This window comes from Doryrhamphus excisus, linkage group LG14 (genome assembly GCF_037039965.1).
Source record: "Doryrhamphus excisus strain RoL-2023G ecotype Guam linkage group LG14, RoL_Dexc_Guam_v1.1, whole genome shotgun sequence".
Classification (NCBI taxonomy): Eukaryota; Metazoa; Chordata; class Actinopteri; order Syngnathiformes; family Syngnathidae; genus Doryrhamphus; species Doryrhamphus excisus.
In genome coordinates, this window is record NC_136370.1 from 6387763 (window position 1) to 6413697 (window position 25935).

Consider the following 25935-nt stretch of genomic DNA (forward strand, 5'->3'; position numbering starts at 1 on the left):
TATACATCTGTCTTCTCTTGTAGATGAAAACCAACTGAGAGCTCGAGGCTATGACAAAACACCAGACATCATCCTGGAGGTTCCAGTTGGTTAGTATTTACTTCACAATTGTCAGTGTGCTAACCTTTAGATACCTTGGCAATGGTTGAGTGTGCATACTTAGTTAGGTTTTCATGCTTAACAAAGTTACGTTGACTTTCCATACCTTGCCAACACAGTCAAAGAGTAGCTGATGAAAACATGAACATCTGTATGACTGTTATATGTGTCTCCGAATGGAAAGCTGTGGAGGGACACATTATCCACTGGATTGAGAGCAAAGCCTCATTCGGAGACGACCACAGTCACCGCACTTACCTCAACGAACAATTCTGGAGCTACTGGAACAGGTTAGTCTTCTTTTCTTGTCTTTCCTCTATTATTCATTAGCATACACAGAGCCTTAAAAGTAGATTCAGAACCCAGCAAAGTTGGATATTGTTTCACACAAAAACACAACATCCGACTATTAGATCACTGATGGTGCTGATTTATGTAATATTTGTTGGCAACAATTGCCTCCAACAAAAATGGTCATTTTGTGCCTCCATCAATGTCGGTGCTGTTAAAGAATGGCAAAAACAGTGGGAAAATGGCAGCTTTAAATCTTGTTGGGTTGTTTTTCATGTGTATTGAAAAAAAAAATGCGTCCACACGGTGTCACATGCAGACAAAAATGGATCACTGAGCAAAAACTACATGGGGCGCTGTAAGCAGACACACAGAGAGAACCATGTTACACACCAAAACAACAGAAGTAGAAGGAACACATAACATGTTTTCAGCTTGTCTGGACTGACAATGAAGTATAATTACTTAATAAGACAATATATATCAGGCTAATGTCAACTGGGAGTCATGCTTGTCAAAATATTAATTTGACTTTTCAGCAGCAGTGCACTTCCGTTCATGTGACGGCAACATCATCATTTGAAGTAGTGGTTTGCTTGTTCATATGGAAACCACAAGGCGGCATTGTCAAGTGCCCACACTATAAGCCCTTTTCAAAAAATGCCGTTTCAGGGCCCCCAGAACTCTGTTGCCATCTGGATGAAAGGCTGAAACGATATGCTGCTTTGTTTCAGCATCCTGGCTCTCCACTGAGCATCTTCATTCATTCATTTTCTACCGCTGGAGCCTATCCCAGCTGTCTTCGGGTAGACAGTGACCTGGACTGGTGGCCAGCCAATCAGAGGGCACATATAGACAAACAACCATTCACACTCACATTCATTGGAGTCGCCAATTAACCTAGCATGTTTTTGGAATGTGAGAGGAAACCGGAGTATGAAAACCCACGCATGCACGGGGAGAACATGCAAACTCTGCACAGAGATGGCTGAGGGTGGAATTGAACCTTGGTCTCCTAGCTGTGAGGTCTGCGCGCTAACCACTAGACTGCCGTGCCGCCCACTGAGCATCTTATGACGTCTAATTTGACTTTTACCTGCTGCCACTATACGAGTCTGTTTCCCTGCCTGAAATAAAAAAATAATGATTAAAAATAAGATAAAAATAAGATATGCAAATGTGTGCCTTTCATCCATGTATTATTTTCTTTTTGTACAATATTAACAATATTACTGAAGTCACTATTTCAAATTTAAACAATGGATGTTTTTGATGGTTAGTGGCCCCATTAAAGACACACATGACTCTGTTTGTTAAATCCAAAATAATAAATAGTAACTGTGACCAGATTTTGAATGAGTGGCTCTACAGGCAGACAGAAAGGCAGATGACATTTTCAAATCCTTGCTGTGTACTACAGAAAGTCGCCTTTAGTTTCCGTCTTTTATCTCAGCGCTGCCAGTCACCAGCAGATAAACTATCATGGTAGTTACATGCTGATTGGGAGGATAGCCACAGTCTGAGAGCCTTACATATTTGCCCTGAGGTGTCTTTCATTGATATTCAGTGGCACGGCCTTGTCCAAATGTATTAGACAAGTGACAATGTAGATCCCATCATGTCAGCCACAAGCCCGGTCAGATAAACATCCCGGTGTCAGAACAGGAATGTTAAACTGTCAGTCCTATCAGATCCGTACCTTTTTCAGCAGCTGCTAATTTTTAATTGACATTTAATGCTGACATTTCCACATGTGACGTGACTTTTCATTCGTTGTTAGCCCTTTAACGTCATTGTCTCAGATATTTATGTCATTGTGGGTCAATGCTTTATGGTATAAACAGCAAAGTGAACCCTGAGGGGGCTGATGTTTGGGGTGTTTTGTCCATTCCTGTATGCTTCAAACTGGGATATGCATGCCAAACTATAAACCCCAAAGCCATTATTTATAAATCTACAGCAGAGTTTGTGATTACTTCATTGCTCTTGATTGACACATCCACTGATTTGCTTATTTTTCCTGAATTCCCTATTTGGTTTAACTGAGCTGCTTCACCCTTTGTGTTAATTGTTCTTGGTTTGCAGGGAAAAAAAAAGGGGGGAGCTGTGGGAACATGGGTTTGTAGACGGAAAGTGAAAAAATATAAGTAATTTTCTCTCCAAAGCTCTAACCAACTGCATTTATCATCCAAACAATAGTCTTGCCAACACACTAACCCCATAATGAACCCCCTCTTCAGTAGAGTGAGGGGTAATGATGCTGCACGTACAATGCGCCGAAAAAATAAGGGAAAAAGCAAGAAAGAAAAAAAAAAAAAGCATGAAAAAATGGTCTTCTGTGGAATCAGACAGTGTGTTCAAGCCCAGTGCCTGGATGAGATGGCCTAACAGCGGCTATCGTTGTCGTTCAGCCATGAATCATAGCTGGTGGCATTCCAGAGCCGGCAAGCCCTTGTGCTCTGACGGATGTTGGGATAATTGAGTTATCCATCTCGCCCAACTCTCTGCATTATTGTGTAAGAATTACTCACCTGCTGGTGAATATTAATTTAAACATGTAACGAGTCTCTTGTGTGTTTTGAGAAATGTGGGTAAGCACACTTTAAGACTGTTTGAACAAGATATGCTGTTTTCGGTATTTAGCGTCATTGCTAACATTGCATGATGGCATTGCGGTACTTTGAAGAAGACAGTGGATTAAAAAAAAAATTACCACAGTAGAAGAATCTGATAAATTTACATTTAATTAAACAGATGTAACACGGTGGTCTTCAGGGCATTGTTAGTTAGCACAAGAGTAACACAATAGTTCCCCAAATTGTACTGATTACAAAAATCACACCATATTTCTTATTTTGAGTATGTTTCACTTTTGTTAATGTGCGTTTTTTAAACAAAAACTGACAAAGAACTCAGAAATACTCTGAGTAACTCACATATACACAAATAGATCACATTGTGTATTGTGTACACATATGCATACACACTCGACAAACACACATTATATACACAGTGGTATGAAAAAGTTTGGACACCCCTGGTAATTTCTGTTTTGAAAAGAAAAATGGTAAAAAATACCTGCAGCCAGAATCCAGACCCTCATCGGAAGCTATTGGAAGTGTTTATTCTGTAAAGGAGGATCTACTAAATATTAAGTTAATTTTCTTGTTGCGGTGCCCAAATTTATACACCTGCGTACTTTTGTTTAAATAATTATCGCACGTTTTTAGTTAATCCTATAAACTTCATTTCACTTCTCATCCATCACTGTGTTTGTCTGCTATATGATATATTTAACTGAAGTTTCTGATCCCAACAACCAGTGGCCTATAAAGGGAAATCTTGAAAATGATCAGGGGGGCCCAAACTAAATCACAGCATCATTTAGTTTTATTTAATTCATTGTTCTGAGTTCTCGATGTTTCTTCAAAAAGACCAATTTGATGATGCCAATGAACTAACCACATGACCACTGTGCCACCATACGAAATCAATCATAACAATGGACATTGATATCAGACCTTAGTACCGAGCCCTTAAATTGATCTGCTTCTATTTTCTCACCTTCATTGTCGTGTTTTGCCTTTTATTAAGTCTAATGATATGCCCCTCATCTCATAAAGTCCACCTATTAATATGAAGGATCTCTGCACAATTTAATTGCCCAGAGCAACGGTGTACCATGAAAAAAAAAAAAAAAAATCAATACTACTCATCAGAATATTGTCTTTTTGTTCATGTTGTTCTCTGCATAAACCTCATCCTGGCCAGTCCTCTTGGCCTATGAGGAAATGAACATGGGCATCAATGGTCTCATCTCTCCTCCCAAAGTAAATCATCTGTGAGATTTTTAAACTGCAAAAACTCTTTTAACGGAGGCATGAAAAGGTTAGCTCTGATAAGGAGCTGTCAGGCATCCACACACAAAATGATTGATAACAATATAATGGCACAGTATGGCTCATTTAGCCCTCATATGAAGCAGGGGTTAAGACATTTTGCTTTGCCTTAATACATCATCTCTGTCTTGACCATCTGGAATTGTGTCTTGAAGGCACAAATATGGATATATTTTTTGTGTGTTTGAAAGTCTGTTTTGTTCTGATTTCAGAATCTTCAGGCCACATATGAATTTAATCATGTAACAATAATTGTCACCGCCGTAAAACTTGTAATTTTTTTTTTTACAAGAGTGTAATAAGATGCACCACTCTAACCACCGTAGACAAAACAGTGGAAGCTGACTTTTCACCATTAATTCTTACCAAAAGTACTGAAACATATGAAAACCCAGGCAAATTTTCCCATTGCAAAGAATGTAAATTCAACTAATCCAGACACCCGAAAATAATTAGAAATGACAAAAGAGATGGAACTTACTGTTGATGCAGACTTTGGGTACATCCTGGTGAGATCGAATTCAGTTGTGTGTCACAACTTCCTGGCACTTGCAACTCTCATTGGCCCAATGTCAGCAGAGCGTAGTGTTCCTTGTTTGATCATGTGATTTCTTAGAATAATACATTGCATTGTAAACAGGCTAGTTTGTTACATTGTATTTGACGAAACCCTAGGATCAAATCACAGGAAAACGGAAGAATGCTGTAATGAATATATTTGGTTCATGTTCATTGTCACGAAAATACAATGAGAAATTACTCAATAACAAATGTTGACAACTACAGCAGCTAGCCAATTGCTTGTCCAATGCTTCTCATCTATGCATATTTTTACCCCAAATTGTGGTATCGGATTTAAAGATTCCAGCTTGAAAAGTGGGATATATCATGTCTGCAAAACGTTATCTTCTGCCAAAAGTTCATCTTGGTCATAAAGCAATTATTTCTTTATTTATTTATTTTGATGCCTCAACTTTGATGCCAGAACTCAAGATCATTCACCCAACATTACTAATCTTCTCACTGACACTTTGGCTTGTGATTAAACACAATGCTGCGTGATGCTCTTTGTTAGTTGACACAGCTGCAATAACACATCTTGAGATCTTTGTGAACTTTTTTTTTCCAGTTATAGGCGTAACTGTGTGCTGTGGATTTTGCTGAAATGATTCCATAAATGTCTACAAGCCGTCAACTTAAGCACTCGAATTTCTTAAGTCAACATATGCATTAGTCTTTTTTTAATTGACATGTCCATCATTTTTCATCATCTTGACCAAAGAGCTGAATGTTTAATTATCTTATAGATCATTGCTGACTTACTAGATGCTACTCAAATATGCGTCTTTTTTTGTGAGTAGTTATAGAAATAGAGTATTGTCTTAGTTTAACCGAGATATGGTTTCTCGGCAGCAGCACCATCATAAAGCCCCCCTGTAGATAGGAGATGTCACCTGAGAGAGAACACCCAAAGGCTATGGTTGCTGTTCCTGATTCAATTGGCCTGGACGTAACAGAGCGTCCCTGAGGACAGGTACTGGCACCTCTCGGGTGACGGTGATACACATGCAAGTCCTGTGGCCTGCGACGGTGATATTTTGAAGTAAAGATGAAATTGTGTTACATTTTAATGTCCACTTTTTTTTTTTAAGATTTTAAAATGTCATCGAGTTCACTGCCGAATCTACCCACAGTAGTTTCCATTCTACTGTCATATGATCACCACACAATGTCGTGTTTATGTTCATTAATGCATGTTGTAAACTGGTTCCCTGCACAGGATTAGAAATTTAACATACAGTGGTATTGCTTCCATTGATTGCTTTCCAATAGCCTGTTCGTTATGGGTGTGCTATTCTTCTTATCCTGCACTCTATTATAGATGCCCATATGTTATGTGAAGATAGTGGCTTTTCCGGCAATTAGTTTTCAGAAGACAGTCATGTGCTTGCTCCGCAATGTTGTGTGATAAGCTACCCCACTTTACCACATGCTGTTGAGTTCCCTGCGCTGTGTTATAGATAATCTTATGTTGAGGGGAGACAGACGATTAATTTCATCATGTGACTTTTCCACAATGTTGTATGACTCCATGTTAATGCTCTAGGCAGCTATGCCCCTTACAACACTTCTTGTGCGCTATTATAAATGATCTTACATTATGTGGAGATAGTCTACTAGAAACTTATCGCCGGAAAACACACTGTCATGTACTTACTCCACAATGTTGTGTGTCCATGTTTATATTCTGCTCCACCCCTTCACCACATGTTCTAAATGGTTCGCCGTACTATACATAAACTTATATGAAGTGGAGAGGTGACTTCTTCTGGCAGTATGGTTCTAGGAGACCGTTCTACGATTGCTCCACAATGTTGTGTGCATCCATGTTAATGTTCCGGGAAGCTAGGCCCCATTATGTCCAGTATTAAAGATGATCTTAAGTAAATCCAGTTATTGTGTTTAACAAACACTTACACTTATCTCGTGCTTACCTCGTTTGTGTCAGTCCTAAGATGATCTTATATCGGCGATTAGTTTCCAGCAGACTACCATGTGATTGCTCCACAATGGTGTGTGACTCCACCTTCTTGTCCAGCATGTCATAAACAGGTTTTCTGCACAGCATTAACATTATCCAACTGTTATCGGGAGACAGCGCCTTTTTCAGGCAATTTGTTTCTACTAGATTGTCATACGTTTGCTCCACAATGTTGTGTGTCCATGTTAAATTCTGCTCCACCCCTTCACCGCATGTTCTAAATGGTTGCTGTTCACCGTACTATACATAAACTTATATGAAGTGGAGAGGTGACTTCTTCTGGCAGTATGGTTCTAGGAGACCGTCCTACGATTGCTCCACAATGTTGTGTGCATCCATGTTAATGTTCCGGGAAGCTAGGCCCCATTATGTCCAGTATTAAAGATGATCTTAAGTAAATCCAGTTATTGTGTTTAACAAACACTTACACTTATCTCGTGCTTACCTCGTTTGTGTCAGTCCTAAGATGATCTTATATCGGCGATTAGTTTCCAGCAGACTACCATGTGATTGCTCCACAATGGTGTGTGACTCCACCTTCTTGTCCAGCATGTCATAAACAGGTTTTCTGCACAGCATTAACATTATCCAACTGTTATCGGGAGACAGCGCCTTTTTCAGGCAATTTGTTTCTACTAGATTGTCATACGTTTGCTCCACAATGTTGTGTGTCCATGTTAAATTCTGCTCCACCCCTTCACCACATGTTCTAAATGGTTCGCCGTACTATACATAAACTTATATGAAGTGGAGAGGTGACTTCTTCTGGCAGTATGGTTCTAGGAGACCGTCCTACGATTGCTCCACAATGTTGTGTGCATCCATGTTAATGTTCCGGGAAGCTAGGCCCCATTATGTCCAGTATTAAGATGATCTTAAGTAAATCCAGTGATTGGTGTCTAACAGACACCTTGCTTACCTCGGTTGTGTCAGTCCTAAGATGATCTTACATCGGTGTTTAGTTTCCAGTAGACTACCATGTGATTGCTCCACAATGGTGTGTGACTCCACCTTCTTGTTCAGCATGTCATAAACAGGTTTTCTGCACAGCATTAACATTATCCAACTGTTATCGGGAGACAGTGCCTTTTTCAGGCAATTTGTTTCTACTAGATTGTCATACGTTTGCTCCACAATGTTGTGTGTCCATGCCACACCCTTTTACGGCATGTTGTAAACAAGTTCATAACCATATTCTAGATAACCTTATGTTAAATGGAGACTGTGTTGTCTGGAAATTACGTTCTAGTAGACCCTCATACGACCGCTCCACAATGGCGTGTGCATCTATAGCCACGTTTACATGAGGAGATTTTCCTCTTTCCCAATGGAATCTTTCCGAATGACGTACCAGAAAACAGTGTATACATGGAAAGGAATATTCCAATCTCCTGTCTACATGCACCGCTATAATCAAACGGAATAGTCAATGGGGCATGCGGAGTAAAACGTAAACAACATCATGTGATTCATCAAAGATGGCGGATGAGAGTGTGATTACCACGTTTGTTGGGACAGTTGCTACGCTTTTTTTAAAGCAGCAACTTGAACTTTCAGGTCTTTTAAAGTTTGTATCAAAAAACGAACTTTCCGCTGTAGTCCAGTCCGCCATTTTCAAAACCTGAGAGACGTCTGCGTGTTACGTCACAGCTGAGCATACGCTGAAAGAACGCATCCTGACAACTTTCCGATTGAGTGGGTACAAGATACCTCAATCGGATTGGGGTAAGGAATATTCCACCCCTGTGAATCCCATTATATATTCATTCGGATTGGCACTTTTCTTTTGGAATGAGGTGTATACAAAGGTTAGATTCTTTGCATTTGAACAAATAACCCGAATGGAATTGGAATATTTGTGTCCATGTAAACGTGGCTTATGTTAATGTTCCGGTAAGCTAGGTTTCAGTATGCAGTGTGTTCATATTCCTGCTTCGATTTTATGTTAACGTACACTGTAACAGATATTATTATACATATTATTGCAAAAATAAATTCTTATCGGTATCTATAAGCCATGTTCAGGAGATGATATGAGTGTAACTGTGAAAGCAGCAATATTTCCTTCCCTTATAAAGCAAGAGCACCTGTGACATTGCCTTCCTTGTATTTATAGTTATGGGCACCCCATGCAGTGCAGGAACGTGGCCTCTTTTATTGTTTCCTTTGTTATGACATCCTCTCATAGAATAGTCCATAGCCAAAAAAAAGAAAACTCCCCACAATGGTAGTTCCTTTTGGGCTTTGCAAGTGTTTGTTTTGGGGCGCCTCAGCACACACAAGTGCATCATGTCAACCCCCCACCCCCCATCCCCTCCCGTGCAGGCATGCTGGAGTATTAATGCTAAATGACAAGTAAGCTCTGATGCTTCAAGGATTTCATGCTTTTAAGGATGCACATTTGGGTGCATTGTTTAAGGCGTCCGGGGTGTAATCCGCAGTCTCAGGTCTCTCAAGCAGCCTCAGGATTTAGCTTTACTTAAGCCCCCATTCCCTGTGTCTCCAATTTATCAGTAAGTGTAGATATATGCATTATCTAAATTTGTCATTTACCACTGAGGCTGAGAGCCAGTTTTGACATGGCCGCCGATCCCAAGTGGGGAGCGAGAGAGAGAAGTGGCACCTCAGAGATACATATCCCTCCTCCTGCTTCGCTGTGACATTGTGAGATGGAGAGGGAAGCCTCAAGTCAAATGAGGTGCGAGGGTGTCAGCTCTGTGAATTTCCTTTTTTCTGCACTGGAACTTTTTTTGTAAAAGATGAATGTCCATGTTTTTTGTCAGCTTTCACATTGTATAACATCAGATTCCCCGAGACATACTTTTGTGTCTCCTTCTTTTTCTGTTTTTTTTTTTTTTCTTCCATGCCCCTCTGGGCTCAGACAGGGCACACTTCATCTATACTGAAAATGGAACTACAACATAGTTTTCATCGGCACAGCTTTGTTTGTTAGACAGGTCTTGTGTACGGTTTCTTTATATAGTAACACTTTATAGGTTAGGACAGAAATTATTGTATTATTTCAAGCTATATACTGTTTTTATTCCATTTGTAATAACAATGAGTCAGTACAATACAGTTTATACTGTGTATATTTTTAAAGAACATCATGCCGTTACATTGTCCTGTGGGCAAACTTTGATTTTGTATATATTAGTTATGTATATATTTATTATTATTATTTGCTTATATTTTTCAATGAAAGGGGAACTAAGCAACTTTGGCTTTATTTATATGAGTGGCAACATTAGATGGATTTTATTCACAAATTGCATTCCATCTAACGGTCATTTTGTGATATTTTATGGCAATTTTCAATTTTTTCAAGGATGCACAATGTCTGCTTTGAATGGTTAATTATGTGCTTATTTTTTGACCAGCTGGTGAGCTACTCAAAATCCGGTGGCGAGTTACTGGTAGCTCACACAAAATCTTTTGTATACCTTTGTTTTAAATGGCAGGTATTATTGTAAAGATTTCTAAAGAATATAATCTTTGAATCTAACTAAATTTAATTTAATTGCAATATGCAGGTAATTTTGGGATCTTGTTTTTTTTTTTTCCTCTCAATATCCCAGACATTAATTTACAATCTATTGAATCTATGAAATGTTGGCACTGGCATGATTTTGAAATGTGAAGTTTGTATTAGATATCCGTGATGCAGGAAGGCGTACTGATGTCTGTCACCTGTCCAGTAGGGTTGGGGGATAATGATACAGTAGTTGCCATTTTTTTTTTGTCTTAACTGTGTTTTAGCCCAGTGTGAAAAGTCGACATAAACATTGCAAATTATGACTTTAGTGTTTACCAAAAAATCAATGCTTTAAATAGGCCCAGTTTGGTTTAGTCACGAAAAGGCTTTCATTTTCAGTCCCTAACTGTTGAATACATATGCTGTAATCCGGACTATAAGGTGCTACTAAAATAACTATAGTTTCCATTATGCTTAGAGTCCTGATTCAATAAGTGAATGCATGAATTGTGTTTTGATCTGAAAATCTTCAGTAAGTTTGATCAAGTGTTTAATTACTACAGCTTCAGCTTTGACTGTGTGGACCGCGGCAGTTGTTGAACTCCCAATGGAAAAAAGAATCACTCATCGGAGCTAACAAGTGATGATGGGAGGATTGCAGGGTTTATAGTGTGTCAGTCTGTGTAAATCTCCCATGTTACAAGGTGACAGACAAATTCGGCCTATATATGTTTTTTCTTTTTCTTTAAATAAAGGTGGGTGCGACTTATATACGCATGTGCTCAATAGTCCAGAATTCATGGCAATTCTTTTTGAAGCTGAGGTTTGAAAAACAAATTTGCATCAAGAAAGGTCTAACGTGAATGTCTTTAAATCAGAGCTGCTCACCTTCCTTATCGTCATTTAAATTTCCATGTCCTGCCACCAAATGTTTGTCTCTTTCTATTTCAGACAGTGCAGCAAATACAATGTTTTGTAGCAAATGACACCCCAGGAAACAATGCTTCATATTTCTGCCTTTTGTGTTTAAAGAGACGCTCTGTGTGTACCTGATAATGCAGCAGTACTCATGCTCTGCAGAGGCCCATCAGTCACCGTGCAGGGCTGCTCGCTTGTGATAAGTGGTTTCTTATAGATAACCTAGACAGCGGGCTCCTTTTTATAGGCCCACTGTCCCACACGTAACCTTGTTTTTATCCCATCCCATCATATTTTTGCTCTTTTTTTTTCAAGCAGTTGTCGTTTTGCTTCCACCAGCTCACATCGTACAAATGACCCTTTTCTTGGGTTTTAAGGCATCGGATGTATTTCAAGATGTAGCTGGAGGAAATGCAATTGCCTTTTAAAGATATGCACACTTATCGTATGCATATGTAGTGAGATTTTTAAGTCATTTTGCTGTGTCCTCACTCTGTGACCTCTCCTTTTAACACAAAACTGGCGACAAAAAAGTTCCTGATGAAACTGTCTCTGTGATTTATCACAAGCTTTTCATTTTCTGATTTTCTCCTTTCTTTTTCCGTTTTTTCCGTCTTTCTTACTGGCATGACTCCCAAGCACCCATTAACTGAGATGATCCTATACAATAACAATAATTCTAAGCAGAGCTGTAAAAACCACACAACCATAAAACACCTTCAAATCAATCTGTGCTCCTCAATAAGTATCATCACGGATGCTGTTTTGAATTTCCATCCATCATTCTTAATTTTGGCTTGGAAGAGATTTTTTTTTTTTTTTCCAAACTTTTATTCTTCATATGACCTCATCACTCACGAGAAGTAACTTTGAGATACAGTTGGAATTGTTTGGCCTTTATCTGATTGTAGTTCAAGGCACATCATTTTGATTGACATACTTAAAGTAAAGTAAGATTTTAAAAGCCAGTTGAAGAGGTATTTGTTTTTGTATGATATTTCACAATTAATTATTTTCAGGACCTTGTTGCTAGACACCGAAAGAAATACAAGCACATCTGAGGCTTTCCTCACTGGCCTGGCATTTGTTAAAGAGCTTCGTCAGGACCCAATTCCAGCCATCCTTTTTTTTCTTTTTTTTTTTTTCCCAGGCAGCCCTCTTCTCTCAAACCGGCTCTGGTTTGAGTTTCACGTCTGTCCGCCATCTGATTGCCTGATAGCTTAAACCTCGCTGCTTCCCTCTCCCTTAGCGGGAGTATGTAATCAAAGACACATGAGCAGGCTGTGTCCAAGTGCTGACCTTCTGATTATACTCATCAATTGTGAGGGTTAAGATAAAACCTCTATTAGGTCCACAGATTTGTGTCCAAAAACGCCATTATGCTAGCATAATAATACAAATCCATGACCACTGTATTCTATTAAACACCTAAAAATAAATGAACTCACTTTTTTATTGGACATTAGCAGCATCGTTCGTACTTGCCTTGACTGTCCACTTAAAAATATTGACAGTGGAGTTGAACAAGACCTGTTCACAAATAATAAACGAGACCAAACGCAGGAAGACCATTTAACGAAGAGTCGACTGAGGGCAGCAACGGGAGACCCAAGTCACTATACCAGAGTTCATCCCAAGGGGAACTAAACCTGACCGCTTCAGCAGAGTGGAGACTGTAGAGTAGAGGTTGCCAACCTATCGTTCACGATGGACCAGTTGATCTTTGGGACTTTGTTGGTTGATCCCCAAAATATTCGGAAACAAATCCTTGATTCCCGGAGTTTACAGTGCATACCCTACCGGAAAACAACAAGCGTTGGGTGACATGCGCCGCCCCAAAAAATCCTGGATAGGGTTGTGGTGTACTCACAGAGCTAACAGCATTCGCTGAACCCTGAGGAAGAACCACAAAGGGTGCCCAAAGTGCAGGTTCACTTGTTACTGGTCTGAAGTGCACTGCAGAAACAAAGTTAAAGGAAAAAAAGAGCAAAAAAACGTTAAAAATAAATGGCACTGGGCATCGTCAAAAAGCACTTGGAATTCTGACTGACTATTTCTGTTACTGCTACCACTACCAGTATGTTGTTTCTCTAATGTCTAAAATAGAATCATAAAAAAGCCCTCTAAAGGAGTTAACATGGTAATAAAATTCCAACTCTGTACTAGGTCAATCCAACATTTCATCAGTCTGGAATTTGAAATAGGCTGTTATTTTTCATGGACTTTTCAAGTGAAACAAAAGGTCTATGCAGAGGAAAAGGCTTTGGGGTTGCCTCCCTACAAATGTGCATCTTTTGAGATGCCCATTTTGAGGGATATCCTATATTATCCACACTGAGAATTTTCCTCCATGTCACACCCGATAATGACTGATAATGACTTGAAATGACAACTTGAGTTGCGTTCTTTCTTGTGTCGTGATGGTTGCAACCAAAAGGAGGGTAGAATATAGCTGTCTGGCGAAAGGCCTCTGATGGAAAGTGCCATTGCAGCATCAAGCCCAGCTGCCAGAAAGCCCAGACTCACTGTCCCAACCGACACTTTGCATTCTCTTCTCTTGCAACCAGAGTGGAAGTGAAAACCATTAACTTCAAACGGCCTGTTTTTGAGCCTGTCCCATGATTCATTGCTGAACGCATGCCGACAAAAAGTCTTCTTAAATGTTGGTTCAATGTGAGTTCTCAATTGTTGGAGATGTCACTGTATAATACTCGTGAAAGGCATCATTAAATCGCATCATATCGCGTTTGGTCTTTTTTGGGGGGAATGACCACTGGACTGCGGTCTACACCAGTCCTAATTTGGTGATGAGGGGGTTTACCGATTGGAGAAACTTTATCCTCTGAGTTGCTGACAGTCAAGTGCAAAGATGGAGCTTGTGGTTTAAAAAATGACTTAAAATAGGTCGGGTTAAATTGTCTGAATAATAATCCTGTAACATTTAGCATTAACTGTCTGGGTGAAACAAAATATGCCTTAGTGAAACATTGAGGAATTGGTTCTTTTTTCCTTTTTCTTCCTCTTCCCATGTTTTTTTTTTTTTTTTTTTAATTGTAGCAATGAGTTCATGGGAAACTCACTCAGAGGTTACCTGCGCCCCTTCGCCTCAATGGAAAAAAAAGTTAAAGATTATGGCCGCAAGAATGTTTTTGCAGTTAGTTGAAATATTGCTAACCTTGTCAAATGTCATTTTGAATAAGAAAGCAAACATATTTTAATCACCGTTTTAAAGGCAGGGCATTTCAAACGGCGACTCCGGGGAAAGGGGGTCAGCTAATTGCGACGCTTGATGTCATGTTTGGTCTCCCTCCCCGTTTTGATGCGACTGCCTGGAAGCGTGCTAGCTCTCCTTACTATGTGCGACTATTTCTCTTTCTCACACACACACACACACACACACACACACACACATAACTTCTCAACATTTCATCACATACAGCAGGGGTGTCCAAAGTGCAGCCTGAGGGCCCTTTGTGGCAAAACAACAACAGCAGAAATGGAAAAATCATTACAAATTTTACAGGAATTCTTCATATTAAGAAAAAACAAAATATTTAAAAATTATTAAAGGACATGGATTTTATTTTTAAATAATATTGACAGTTGTTTTTTTTCCAAATTAGGTTGCGAAAAAAAAACATTATAGGAATAAAGTCATGATCTTAGGAAAAATGTAAAAAAACAGCATAAAGGAAAAAAATTATGAGAATAAAGTCAAAATATTAACTAAAAAGTCACAATTTCAGGAACATAAACTCATAATATTATTGAGGAAAAATTTAATTTTAATATGGCTGTGAATATTCTCTTTCATCCAAGTCAGTGTATTATCAGGGCATCCAATCGGTCAATCAACTGTTGTCTTGGGCCTTGTCCACACGTAGCAGGGTATTTTTAAAACCGCATATTTTCCCCTCTCGGTTCATGAAGAAAATGGTGTCCACCCAAACTCATATTTTATTATATTTATATGTTTTTTTAATGCATCCACACGTAATCGTATAAATGCATTGGTAACCCTAGTCATAAGTATGCCAAACCTGTAGGTGGCAGTAGTTCCTAAAATTCTATCCAGTCAGAATCATCCTCTGTCATCCCACGACTTCTACAAACATAAAGCACATCTCACTCGTGTGGACTGAATAGACTACAAAGTCAACAAGACGCAAGAATATGTTGATTGGGAATCTTGCCAAAGCAAGTCGGCGTCGGAGCCTGCTACGAGTAGGACTCATCGGACGTGAAATTGTTATTTGAGCAAAGTTGGCCGACCTCTTCACCTCTGCTCTTTGAAGTGACGCAATATTTGGGCTTGCAAATACAAGCAAGTAAAAAGCGCTTGTAAAATAGCTACAACCAACACAGTTCTGAGAGCATCCATGTTGTTTCTGATGGAAATACAAGTTTCACGTGTGACATCACAGCAGGTAGTGACGCTGGGAAATGTAAAACACATAATCAGATTTTTCTCTAGATCCACACTTTGGCCGGAGGTTTTGAAAACCTTTCGTTTTTAGTACCAAATATCTGCAAGCTTGTGGAAAAATAACTTCATTTGATGAGATATGTGCCATGTCGAATGACGATCATTAGCATACAATGCCAACGATGTTCGTTAGTGTGGTATCACCTTCGTTAGCATCCCCTTCAAATGTAACGATGATCATGGACCCATCTGTAACCAAGGTGGCTATGCTGCGTTTATTCCCTTAGAGGCTAGATGGCCGCGTCTTTGAGGAAGGGATGAAAGGACAGCATTGTATGTGGGAGAAATGTGGTGTTGTAGCCCCACGTTTCAAACCATCCTTCTTCTCTGTCCAGAATGTGTACATTTTTGTTCTGGAAATAGTCATGGAAAAAATTATTAAATCACCCTTGTTTCTTCTGTTTCTTGTTAAGTTTACTGCTCGGTACAACTAAAGTAGTTTTGTTTGGACAAATATAACAGTGGCAACAAAAATGGCTCCCAAACGTTTTTTTTTTGGCAGTACAATACTATAGTTATTAATGTAAGAACTTAATTGATTTTGGTTATTATCAAGAAAACCATGGAAGTTGCTGGATAATCAGCGCTTAAAATAAACTCTTATGAGCTATTTTTGCGTTGGACAGCATACACCAGATTGTTCTTCTGGGTTTGGGGTGTCCTGTCTTCGGGGGTTCATGCCAGTTGGAGGTGCCCTGAACACCTCCCCAGAGAGGCATCCGGGAGGCATCCTGACCAGATGCCCAAGCCAACTCATCCAGCTCCTCTCACTGCGGAGAAGCAGCAGTTCTACTCCCAGTTTCTCCCAGATAACAGTGCTTCTCACCTTATGTCTAAGGACAAGCCCAGCCACTCTATGAAATACATTGAGAAATACATTTATGTATGAAATACATTTAGACCAGGGGTCTCAAACTCAATTTACCTGGGGGCCACTGGAGCTAGGGTCTGGGCAAGGCTGGGCCGCATCAGGTTTCCCCCCCCAAAAAAAACAGAAAAATATACAAACTTTTTCAGTGCTTTGGTTCCGATTTTCTACAATAAAAGCTCTGATAAAACATTCCACTGTTCTCAAATATCTTACTTTTTATTTTTCTGCACAAAATAAGATGAAAAATAAATAAACAAATCAAGAATAAAGAAAATCAATCAATCGGTAATAAATAAATATAATAATAATAAAAAAACGGCAAATAATAAAAACTTAAGAAACCACATATAGTTGGTGGGTAGACAAATTATTTTTTTCAGATTAAAATGAACAAAGCATTATTAGAGCCCTGTAGACATGACAAAACACGACTATAGTCACATTTATACTCTTTTTATTTACAACATATTGCGCAACTGCAGGGTCTTGAGACACATGCTAACTCGCAAACTAGAGAGCTAGCAACCTGAAGCCTAGCCTCCAAGTTATTTCCTTTAAACTTAAATAGTCAAAAACGTACCACTTCCACACGGATAGGGAGGATAACTAATAACAGTTATTTAACCTTTAACATGAACATTAATCAAACGTAATAATTTTTTCTGGGTACATGATACCATACAGCATCCATATCAAACTTGCGCGGGCCGCACTGACATTAAACTTTAATATCAAGGCGGGGGCCTCAAATTAGTGTCCTGCAGGCCACATTTGAGACTCCTGATTTAGACAGAATGGAAGTGTTGTCAAGGAGACCCCTCTGTCTAAAAATTTTTTTTTCTATTATCTAAATCCCTGAATAAAATGAAATGTAAGTGATTTTTGTTACATTGCTCTAAAAGACTGCAACAACTCACCCAGATTTGCATTCATCCCAAAATCTCTGTGGTTCTCATATAATAGTTGTCTCAGCAACAGCAACGCTGGAAATAGAGGAGTATACATTGTAAATTATGTTTGACAAGGTGGGGTTTGGTTTTGTTGTGGCTTGTCTTTAGTTATTACTCAAACTTCCTCAAGTCACAGATAAGGTCTTGCTGGTGAAACATACCAAGCTGAGCGTTAGCACAGGGCCCCTTATTGCTAGCACTGATTTAGGTCAAGAGCCCAGTAAGAGGTCATTGTGCAGTAAAGCTGTCCATTATTCACATTTGATTCCTGCTCAGACCTGACTGGGGCAACTGGGGCAGTAGACATTGGTGGTACGCCTTTTAGATGATCCTTTCTTTATTATAAATACCTGCTTCTGTTAAGCCCTCCCTCATTTATCACAGTTAATTGCAGACCCAACCAAAATAAGTGAAATTCCATACATTAATAAACTGAATATTTTTGTAGTGAGAGCGTAGAAAACCTGTTTATGACTTCCGAAATACAGATTTAAATTATTACTGCCCTGTTGATATGGAGTAACACCTTAGAGCAGGGGTCTCAAACTCAATTTACTTGGTGGCCACTGGAGCTCGGGTCTGGGTGACACTGGGCCGCATCAGGTTTTCCAAAAAAAAAAAAAATGCATTTATTAAAAACAAAAAAATTTTAAAAACTTCGCTTTGGTTCCAATTGTCTACAAGAAAAGCTCTGGTAAAACATTCCACTGTTCTCAAATATCTTACTTTTTATTTTACTTCACAAAATAAGATGAAAAATAAATAAACAAATCAAGAATAAAGAAAATCAATCAGTAATAAATAAATATAATAATAATAATAATAAAACGGCAAATAATAAAAACTTAAGAAACCACATATAGTTGGTGGGTAGACAAATTATTTTTTTCAGATTAAAATGAACAAAGCATTATGAGAGCCCTGTAGACATGACAAAACACGACTATAGTCACATTTATACTCTTTTTATTTACAACATATTGCGCAACTGCAGGGTCTTGAGACACATGCTAACTCGCAAACTAGAGCGCTAGCGACCTAAACGGTAGCCTTCAAGTTATTTCCTTTAAACTTAAATAGCCAAAAACTTACCACTTCCACACGGATAGGGAGGATAACTATTAACAGTTATTTAACCTTTAACATGAACATTAATCAAACGTAATAATTTTTTCTGGGTACATGATACCATACAGCATCCATATCAAACTTGCGCGGGCCGCACTAACATTAAACTTTCATATCAAGGCCGGGGCCTCAAACTAGTGTCCTGCGGGCCACATTTGAGACTCCTGATTTAGACAGAATGGAAGTGTTGTCAAGGAGACCCCTCTGTCTAAATTTAAATTATTCTTTAAACATTAAAATTTGGGGGGAATTCCAAATGTTTTTATCTTATATTTTATCACAATTTTCTAAATGCTATGTGACCTTTGGCCCGTAAGCCGCGTGTTTGAGACCCCTGCCTTAGAGTCATTTTTACACAATTTTACTTCCATCACATTGTGCAGACTACTGGATCACCGAAGGGACAAAAGGCAGGTTCCATTAGGATAGTAAGCTATCGCGCTACCTAGTTAACCTCAATTTAAGACTTAAGTTGTTGTCACTGTTTCAAACTGCATGGGGAAGAAAGACAAAGAAGACTAAAACTTAGTACCTCTACACAGTATGAGAGGAAAACATTTTTTCCACTTGATCTCAGCCATGGCTTCTCCATCTCAGCTGTGGCATGTCGGGCTCGGACCTGCTGCCTCAATGGTCAGCCTCCCTTCAGTGTGAAATGTAGTCCAAGCTCCGCTTCTCTGTTTGCGGTGTTAGCAATGTCTCCCAGGAAGTGTTTCTTTGGGTGTAAAGGAAAGCTACATTTGTTTGCAAAACATCAGGCGGAAGCCATTGCAGTTACACATTCCCTACCAGCAAAAGGGTACATAAATTGACATTTCACACTGGACTGTTGGGCCAGTTACTTAACGTTACTTGGTTGTGTCGAAAGTGTCAGAAGTAACAGTTTATCAGTATCCTAACTGTTTATTTTGAGTAAGTAATGGAACAAAAGCAGTTGATAATAGCCATTTCCCACCACAATCAGTGGATCTACCCGGGTTTCTAAAACACTGGTAGTCCCACAAAAAAATGTGTGATGACCACATTACCGATGTTGTAGAAACCTAAAGCTAAATGCTAAGACTACTTACCATTCAGAGACGTCTTTAAGTAAGGTCTTGTCTGGTCTTCTTGATTGCCCAGCCTCTAATAATAATAATATAATACATTTTATTTGTATAGCGCTTTTCAAGATACTCAAAGACACTTTACAGTTGAATAAAGCAAGTAAACAGAATAGAAGACACACCAAAATACAACATTCATTGGTTAATACACAGTTAAAACATGAGTAAAAGCGGGGCGGGGCACAGCCGGATTCGTTATCCAACACATATGGCTGTATGTTAAAAGTGAACATTTTAAACGGATGAATCGCTGTTTATTATCAACTCTTATACTGTTTATCAACTCCTTTATAAAGTTGCGTTCGGCAGCTATTTGGAAGTCCTCTTCAGCACTTGTGAGTGTGACCAAAACAGTATTTAGAGGATCATAAAGAGTTTTTTTGTGCCTTAACTATGAAACTATTCCACTTAATAATATTGAATCATACTTCATGGAAATTCACTTATGGCGGTTGGGTCTGAAACCAATTTTCCACGATACACGAGGGGTGACTGTACCATCATCGTAAGGCCGGTTGAGAGTGGCCAATTGTTGTCAGTTTTGCGCACAATTCACGACTTCCAACCAGATTTCAAAAGTGAGTTGACCCACTCAGAACCAAGCTTGAAATGGGCTTAATTTGCAGCTTCAACTGTCTTTGTATCTTGGTTTTGGGATGGTGATAAACAGCAAAAAAAAAAAACACATTCAGGCATATTTAACATGATGAAAAACTGCTGGCTCCTCAAAGCCTGAATTCAACTTTTGCAGATGTGTCTCGTCATAAAGACAGGAGATGAGTGTCTCCCTTGTTGCATGACTGTTTTCTTAGATGTCTGACGATGACTATTTATTGATGTTAAGGTTGTCCGTGGCCTTCATGCCTCGACTTTTACTTGTTTGGCTTAACTCTACTATTTATTCTGGCATCAAACGGGTCTGGGCTCATACTTTCATAAAGCAATAAGCCACACTGCTGATTTATGATTACAATTATTTTTGGACATTTTCTCTTTAACTTTCTCTTTAGCTGGAAGCCGTGCAACATTTGTCTCTTGTGAACATACGTAGGCGGCAGTGCAAAATCTTGAGGTGTAATGTGTTTGTATAGAATCTGAGGATCGCTGAACGACCTCACTGGAGAACTTAAGCAGCTAATTACATTTCATTCTGTAATCAAACCCATGTCAGGTTGTCTGAGAACCTGGATTTGGGTGGTGGATTTCATTTATATACAAGGCAAGCTTAAACATTTTACGGTTCTCTCCTTGTATTAAAGTCCCCCCCCCCCACCCAATCCCCTGTAGAATGTCATATCCCATTACGCAGATTTGGATGTGGTAAATTAGCCAGGGGAGTGCTTACCCTGTGAATATGTTTTTTTGCTCTGTGTGCAAAAGGGGTTCGCTTCCTCGAGGTTGAGGGGTGTGTTTAGTGGGAGGAGGGGTTGTCTCCAACTCCAGAAAGTTGTCTTGAATTTGCTCCCCTCGGAAGATGATGTGTTTTTGCAATTCAAATATTTGCTGGTTCTCCGCTCGGCTGCAAAGCTGCCTTTGAAGCGCGTGAGTTCTATCAGGGCCAATGACAGCGTGAGTGTGCAGCGTGACAGCGCAAGAGGCAGCGCCGCACTATTTCTAACCGCATATTTAAATAGCCGGGAAATCAGAAATCAAAAATGTATGCAAATGACTGCATGTTTTGCACGCTGATATTTTTACGATTTACGGGAGCTTTCATATTCAAGGTGGTATGCTCGGGACTACAGCCTCACCAGCATTAGCAACGCTAATCAAAATGACTTCATGTCTTCGGTATTTTCTTCTAAACAAACTTTTCAAGTGCTAAAAGTACTACATTCCAAAAAAAAAAGAAAAAGTATGGGTTGCATTCAGTTTAAAATCCCATTTTAGTCATGAGGCTTCATAAAAAGGTTTGCACAGTGGAACCTAAACATGTGTGTATTTTTCGTATTCAGTACTCATTTTGAGCCTTAATTAAACTTGTGCACTTTGAGTACGCATTTTATTGCGTTCACTTTGTGTCAGAACACTCAATTACACTGAATTATTTAGTGTGCTTAAACACATCATCACCAGAACACAACAGTGCATGAACAGCACAAGGACCACAGCGCTTCAGGTGCTCCAACACGGAGAACAGGAGTTGCTCATTGTTCTTTCTGCATTATATGAATAAATACTGTAAGTGTGTTGTACTTTCAGAGTGTTTAATACTGAACATTTCAATTTATTGCACACTAAATGCGACTGAAGTCGTACAATTTGCAGTTGAACCAAAAGTCAAACAAAACTCAGGCATCATGCGTGGTGTCCTTTGAGGCATTTGCTATTGCTTTTTCTTTGGATGTTTTGGGGTCCACACCACAAAAGAAGGTTACCATTGATGGCAGATGAAAATTTAAAAAACACAAATTAATTTTTCCAAGTAGACGCTAACGCAAACATATTACATTGCACAAAAGATAATACCTATAAAACCTCACTAAGTGACAGTATCGCTCTGCAAATGCAATCACATTTCCTCTCCATTACGTGTCTGTTCCATAGTTTTTATAGTTGTTAAGGTTTTTCAATAGTTGTATGTCACTCAGGAAGGTGAAAATGTTTAGCTAAATGTGAAAAACGTTTATCTTGAAACAAGTTAATTCACCTTACATTCTTTTTATTTTACTTGAACAACTTGAAAGTCAACCAACCAGCATTACTCTAATTAATTCCCTTTAGATTTGTTTTTAACTAGCACAACTTCAAAGTCAACCAAACAGCATCCTTTGATATAAAAATCATAATCCATGTGAAATGTTATGCTACTGATTTTAATTTTAAGACAAGTTGAAAAATTTTAAGAATTTATATTTTGCAGTGTTGGATCTTAAGGAGGTTGTAAGTAGAGCATAAAAATGCAAAAATGAGAATTTGGAGTGAGACAAAAAACATTTTGAGTAAGCAACTACAAACAAGTGAATCAGGCTGTTCATCAGCTGATCAAATGTTTCAGACATTTGACCTGGGGTGCTTTTTCCTTCAATGGAACAACAAGTTTGTGCAGGGGTGTCTAATGTGTGGAGATGTTGCAGATCCCTCATGATTGTGTGGTAATGACAACACTGCAGTTCACAATGCCTACCTAACCTCGCTCTTTTTTTTTTTTTTTTTTTACTATTCTGTGTGTTACCCTGATTTAAATCCAATTGAGAACATTTGGGTATGGCTGGCAATGGACGTTTACAAAAATGGGAAACATCTCCATTGGATGCCCTCCTTGAAGCCATCTTCACCACCTGGAGCAACATTCTCATTAGTCTCCTAGAAACACAGGCATCATGCCCAAACCAATTTTGTGGTGATTGAACAAGCATGGTGCAAATTCTCATTCCTAAGTCCTTTTTTTTTTTACATTTTATTTTAATTTTAGGGGGGTTTCATGTTTTTTGAGCCATGGTCTTAAAATTCTGATCAGCTAGTGAGTAGTCTATTTCACTTTAATGATTGTTTGCATTAATTTGTTGGCTAAAAAAAAAGTTTTGCGTTTTGAAGCTCTTTTCTTATGGTCTACAGAGAAAATCCACTATGGAAAAATTAATTGAATTGCCATTTGTATGAGCACTCCTTGCTCTCTCTGCACCCTACAATTCCAATCTCTTTCTCTTGCCATATATTTTTTTCTTTTTTCTTCGCCGGCAATTAATCTCATTTTTAGTCCAATTTCCAGCCCTCTGCTGGAGTCAAAGTGATTCCACTGTTTTGTTCCTATTTGGCTTGGTTCCTCTGCATAGTCATTAAGGGCCCAATTAATGTCACCCTTTAGCTGAAGAGTGCTCATTTTTATTGGGGAGCTGACAGTCAGCGCTATGAGTGCCGCAGTGTAATATGCATTAATTGCCCCGTAACACTGGTAATTACCACTTCTTCAAGCTTCTCAGTAAACTGTCATGCCCAGACACGACTGCTTTGGAAATAGATTACTCATTAGGGGGAACCTGCGCTGTTTTCCAATGGGGTGGGGGCTCGCCGGGTTGGCATCAAGACGAAATAAATCCGGTGCTTGAACAAATAGTTGCCAAGAGCAATTTCCTATTACAACTTCCCCGTGTTCCCCGTGACGGCTTTTCTTTTTCTTGGCCCCCACCCCTTTTTTTTTTGTTCTTGGATTGCGTTGCAGGTAACAATGCATGTTAGAGGTGCCTCCTGATAGTAGTCAATCATTTTGTCGAGATTGACTTGATTTTAGGAAAATGATTGAGTAAATTTCAATTATTTGCTAAAATCATCACAATATTTTGCCAGGGTTAAAAATAGTATTAGAATACAGCAATGATTTTAATAAATCATAATACATGAAACTAAAAAGAGGAACACATTTCTAGAATTGTTCAATGTGTACATATATGTATAATAACTGGATATAAGAAATATCTACTGGTATATATTAACATGTCTTTTCAGGAGCACCAAAAAATAAGTATTATATTAAACAGTTATTTTTACAGTCATGAAAAGTCAATAGAAGTTTCCTGTTTTTGTTTCACCCAGCTTTTAAGGATAACCTCAAAAATAAAACGACACTTTTACACCACTCTCAGGATGTTATCATGCATTCCCTTTATCCATTTTCTATGCTTGTTGTCGCGAATATGCTGGAGCCTATCCCAGCTGTCTTTGGGGCGAGAGGCGGGGGTACACCCTGGACTGGTCGCCAGCCAATTGCAGGACACATATAGACAAATAAACCATTCACATGCATGTTTTTGCAATGTGCACAGGGAGAACATACAAACTCCACACAGAGATGCCGAAGCAAAGAATCGAACCCAGGTCTGCGTGGCCCTGACTGTGTGGCATATATTTGGCCTTTTAAAAACAATACTGTGAGAGATATCAATATGACCTTGATATTTTCTTTTTTTTCTTCCTGGTCCTTGGTACTGCGTTACTCTCAAATCCCGAAGCAGCTTCCAAAGACAGCATTCCAAATGTCAGTGTCCAGCCTCTGTATATGAGATCTCCCTGCCGTCCCTGCAGAGGCCTTGTTCAAATATTGATGCTAACATTGCTTGCGTCTTGTGTTTGTGAAATCTCTCTTTTAAACATTAGCTTGCAGCAAAACGTGTCACTCGATGCCTTTTTAAAGAAATGCATATAGTGAATGCGTGTAGTTGGAAAAAGGGACAAAAGGCCGGGGATGTTGAGTGGGTGTCACCTTTGCACTGCGATAAGATAATACGAAGGGTAGACCAAATCAAACAATGTCGCCGCTGTCACACATCCCCTTTTGCTGCAAAGGCGTCAGCCTGTTTGGTCACGCTTGAAACAATATTTAGATTTCACCACAGCTTTGTAAAAGTGTGCGCTGGGCCGATCCCTTTCTTTCTTTCTTTCTTTCATTCTTTTTTTCTCTCTGGCTTACCCAAAAGCACTTATATGCCATTACCCATTTACCATAGCGAGGACAAAAACACGTTGTGAAGACCAGGGAAACGCTTCTACCACCTACACACACATGCACACGGAATGAAACACACACATACAGTCACGCGCAGAGGTGGCTGCTTTTGTTTTATCTCCCTTATAGCACCTGCTTCAGGCAATCTGCTCCCGCTCGTCTCAAATGAATTTTGTCACGGCCTTTCAGATTCTCAGCCGGCAATGTACTAATGAAAGGAGATGGCGCAATTTGAAGTGACCAGGTAGAAGCCAGCAGTGCACAGCTGAGAGCAAAGCAAAGGAAGGGGAGGGTGACGCAAGCACACACACACACGGACACCCCTTCTTGAAACAAAAGACAAGCATCGGCTGATATACCCATTACCCTTCTCATTAATACCCTGCGGACCTTGCGGTGCGTACGCCTGTGCACTTGTGCATGTGTTTATCTGTTTGTGTTGGTTGAGCACTTATCGAATTGTTTATGACAGGCCTAACTGGGCTAATTGAAGACATTCAGATTACCTGTCAACTGTGTGTGTATCCGTCTGACAACTCCTGACAAGTGAGGGTCCCCCCGTAGCATCCGTCATGATGGAGCGCTCCGAGGTCATAATAGGGGACAATAAGGGCCACTCTAATTTGACGAGCACAGCCTTGTGTGTGTGTGTGTTTTGTTTTTTAAGCATAGCAGAGAGTCGGAGGTGGGGGTGACTCGAATGGAGTACCTTTCGGACATCTGACAA

General features: G+C 39.3%; 1 protein-coding gene across 3 annotated transcripts in view; it reads left to right on the plus strand.

The window, feature by feature from the left end:
* The window catches only part of cdin1 (CDAN1 interacting nuclease 1), an 82587-nt gene that overhangs the window by 38539 nt on the left and 18113 nt on the right, over window positions 1-25935 (plus strand). For 2 of the 3 annotated variants that reach the window (XM_078796077.1, XM_058091414.2), the window contains exons 10-11: window positions 24-89; window positions 284-389. In XM_078796077.1, coding sequence (XP_078652203.1) covers window positions 24-89; window positions 284-389 — 172 coding nt within the window. Of the gene's footprint in view, window positions 1-23; window positions 90-283; window positions 390-1062; window positions 1111-25935 lie in introns of those variants that run through there. The other variant, XM_058091417.2, reaches the window with a different exon arrangement.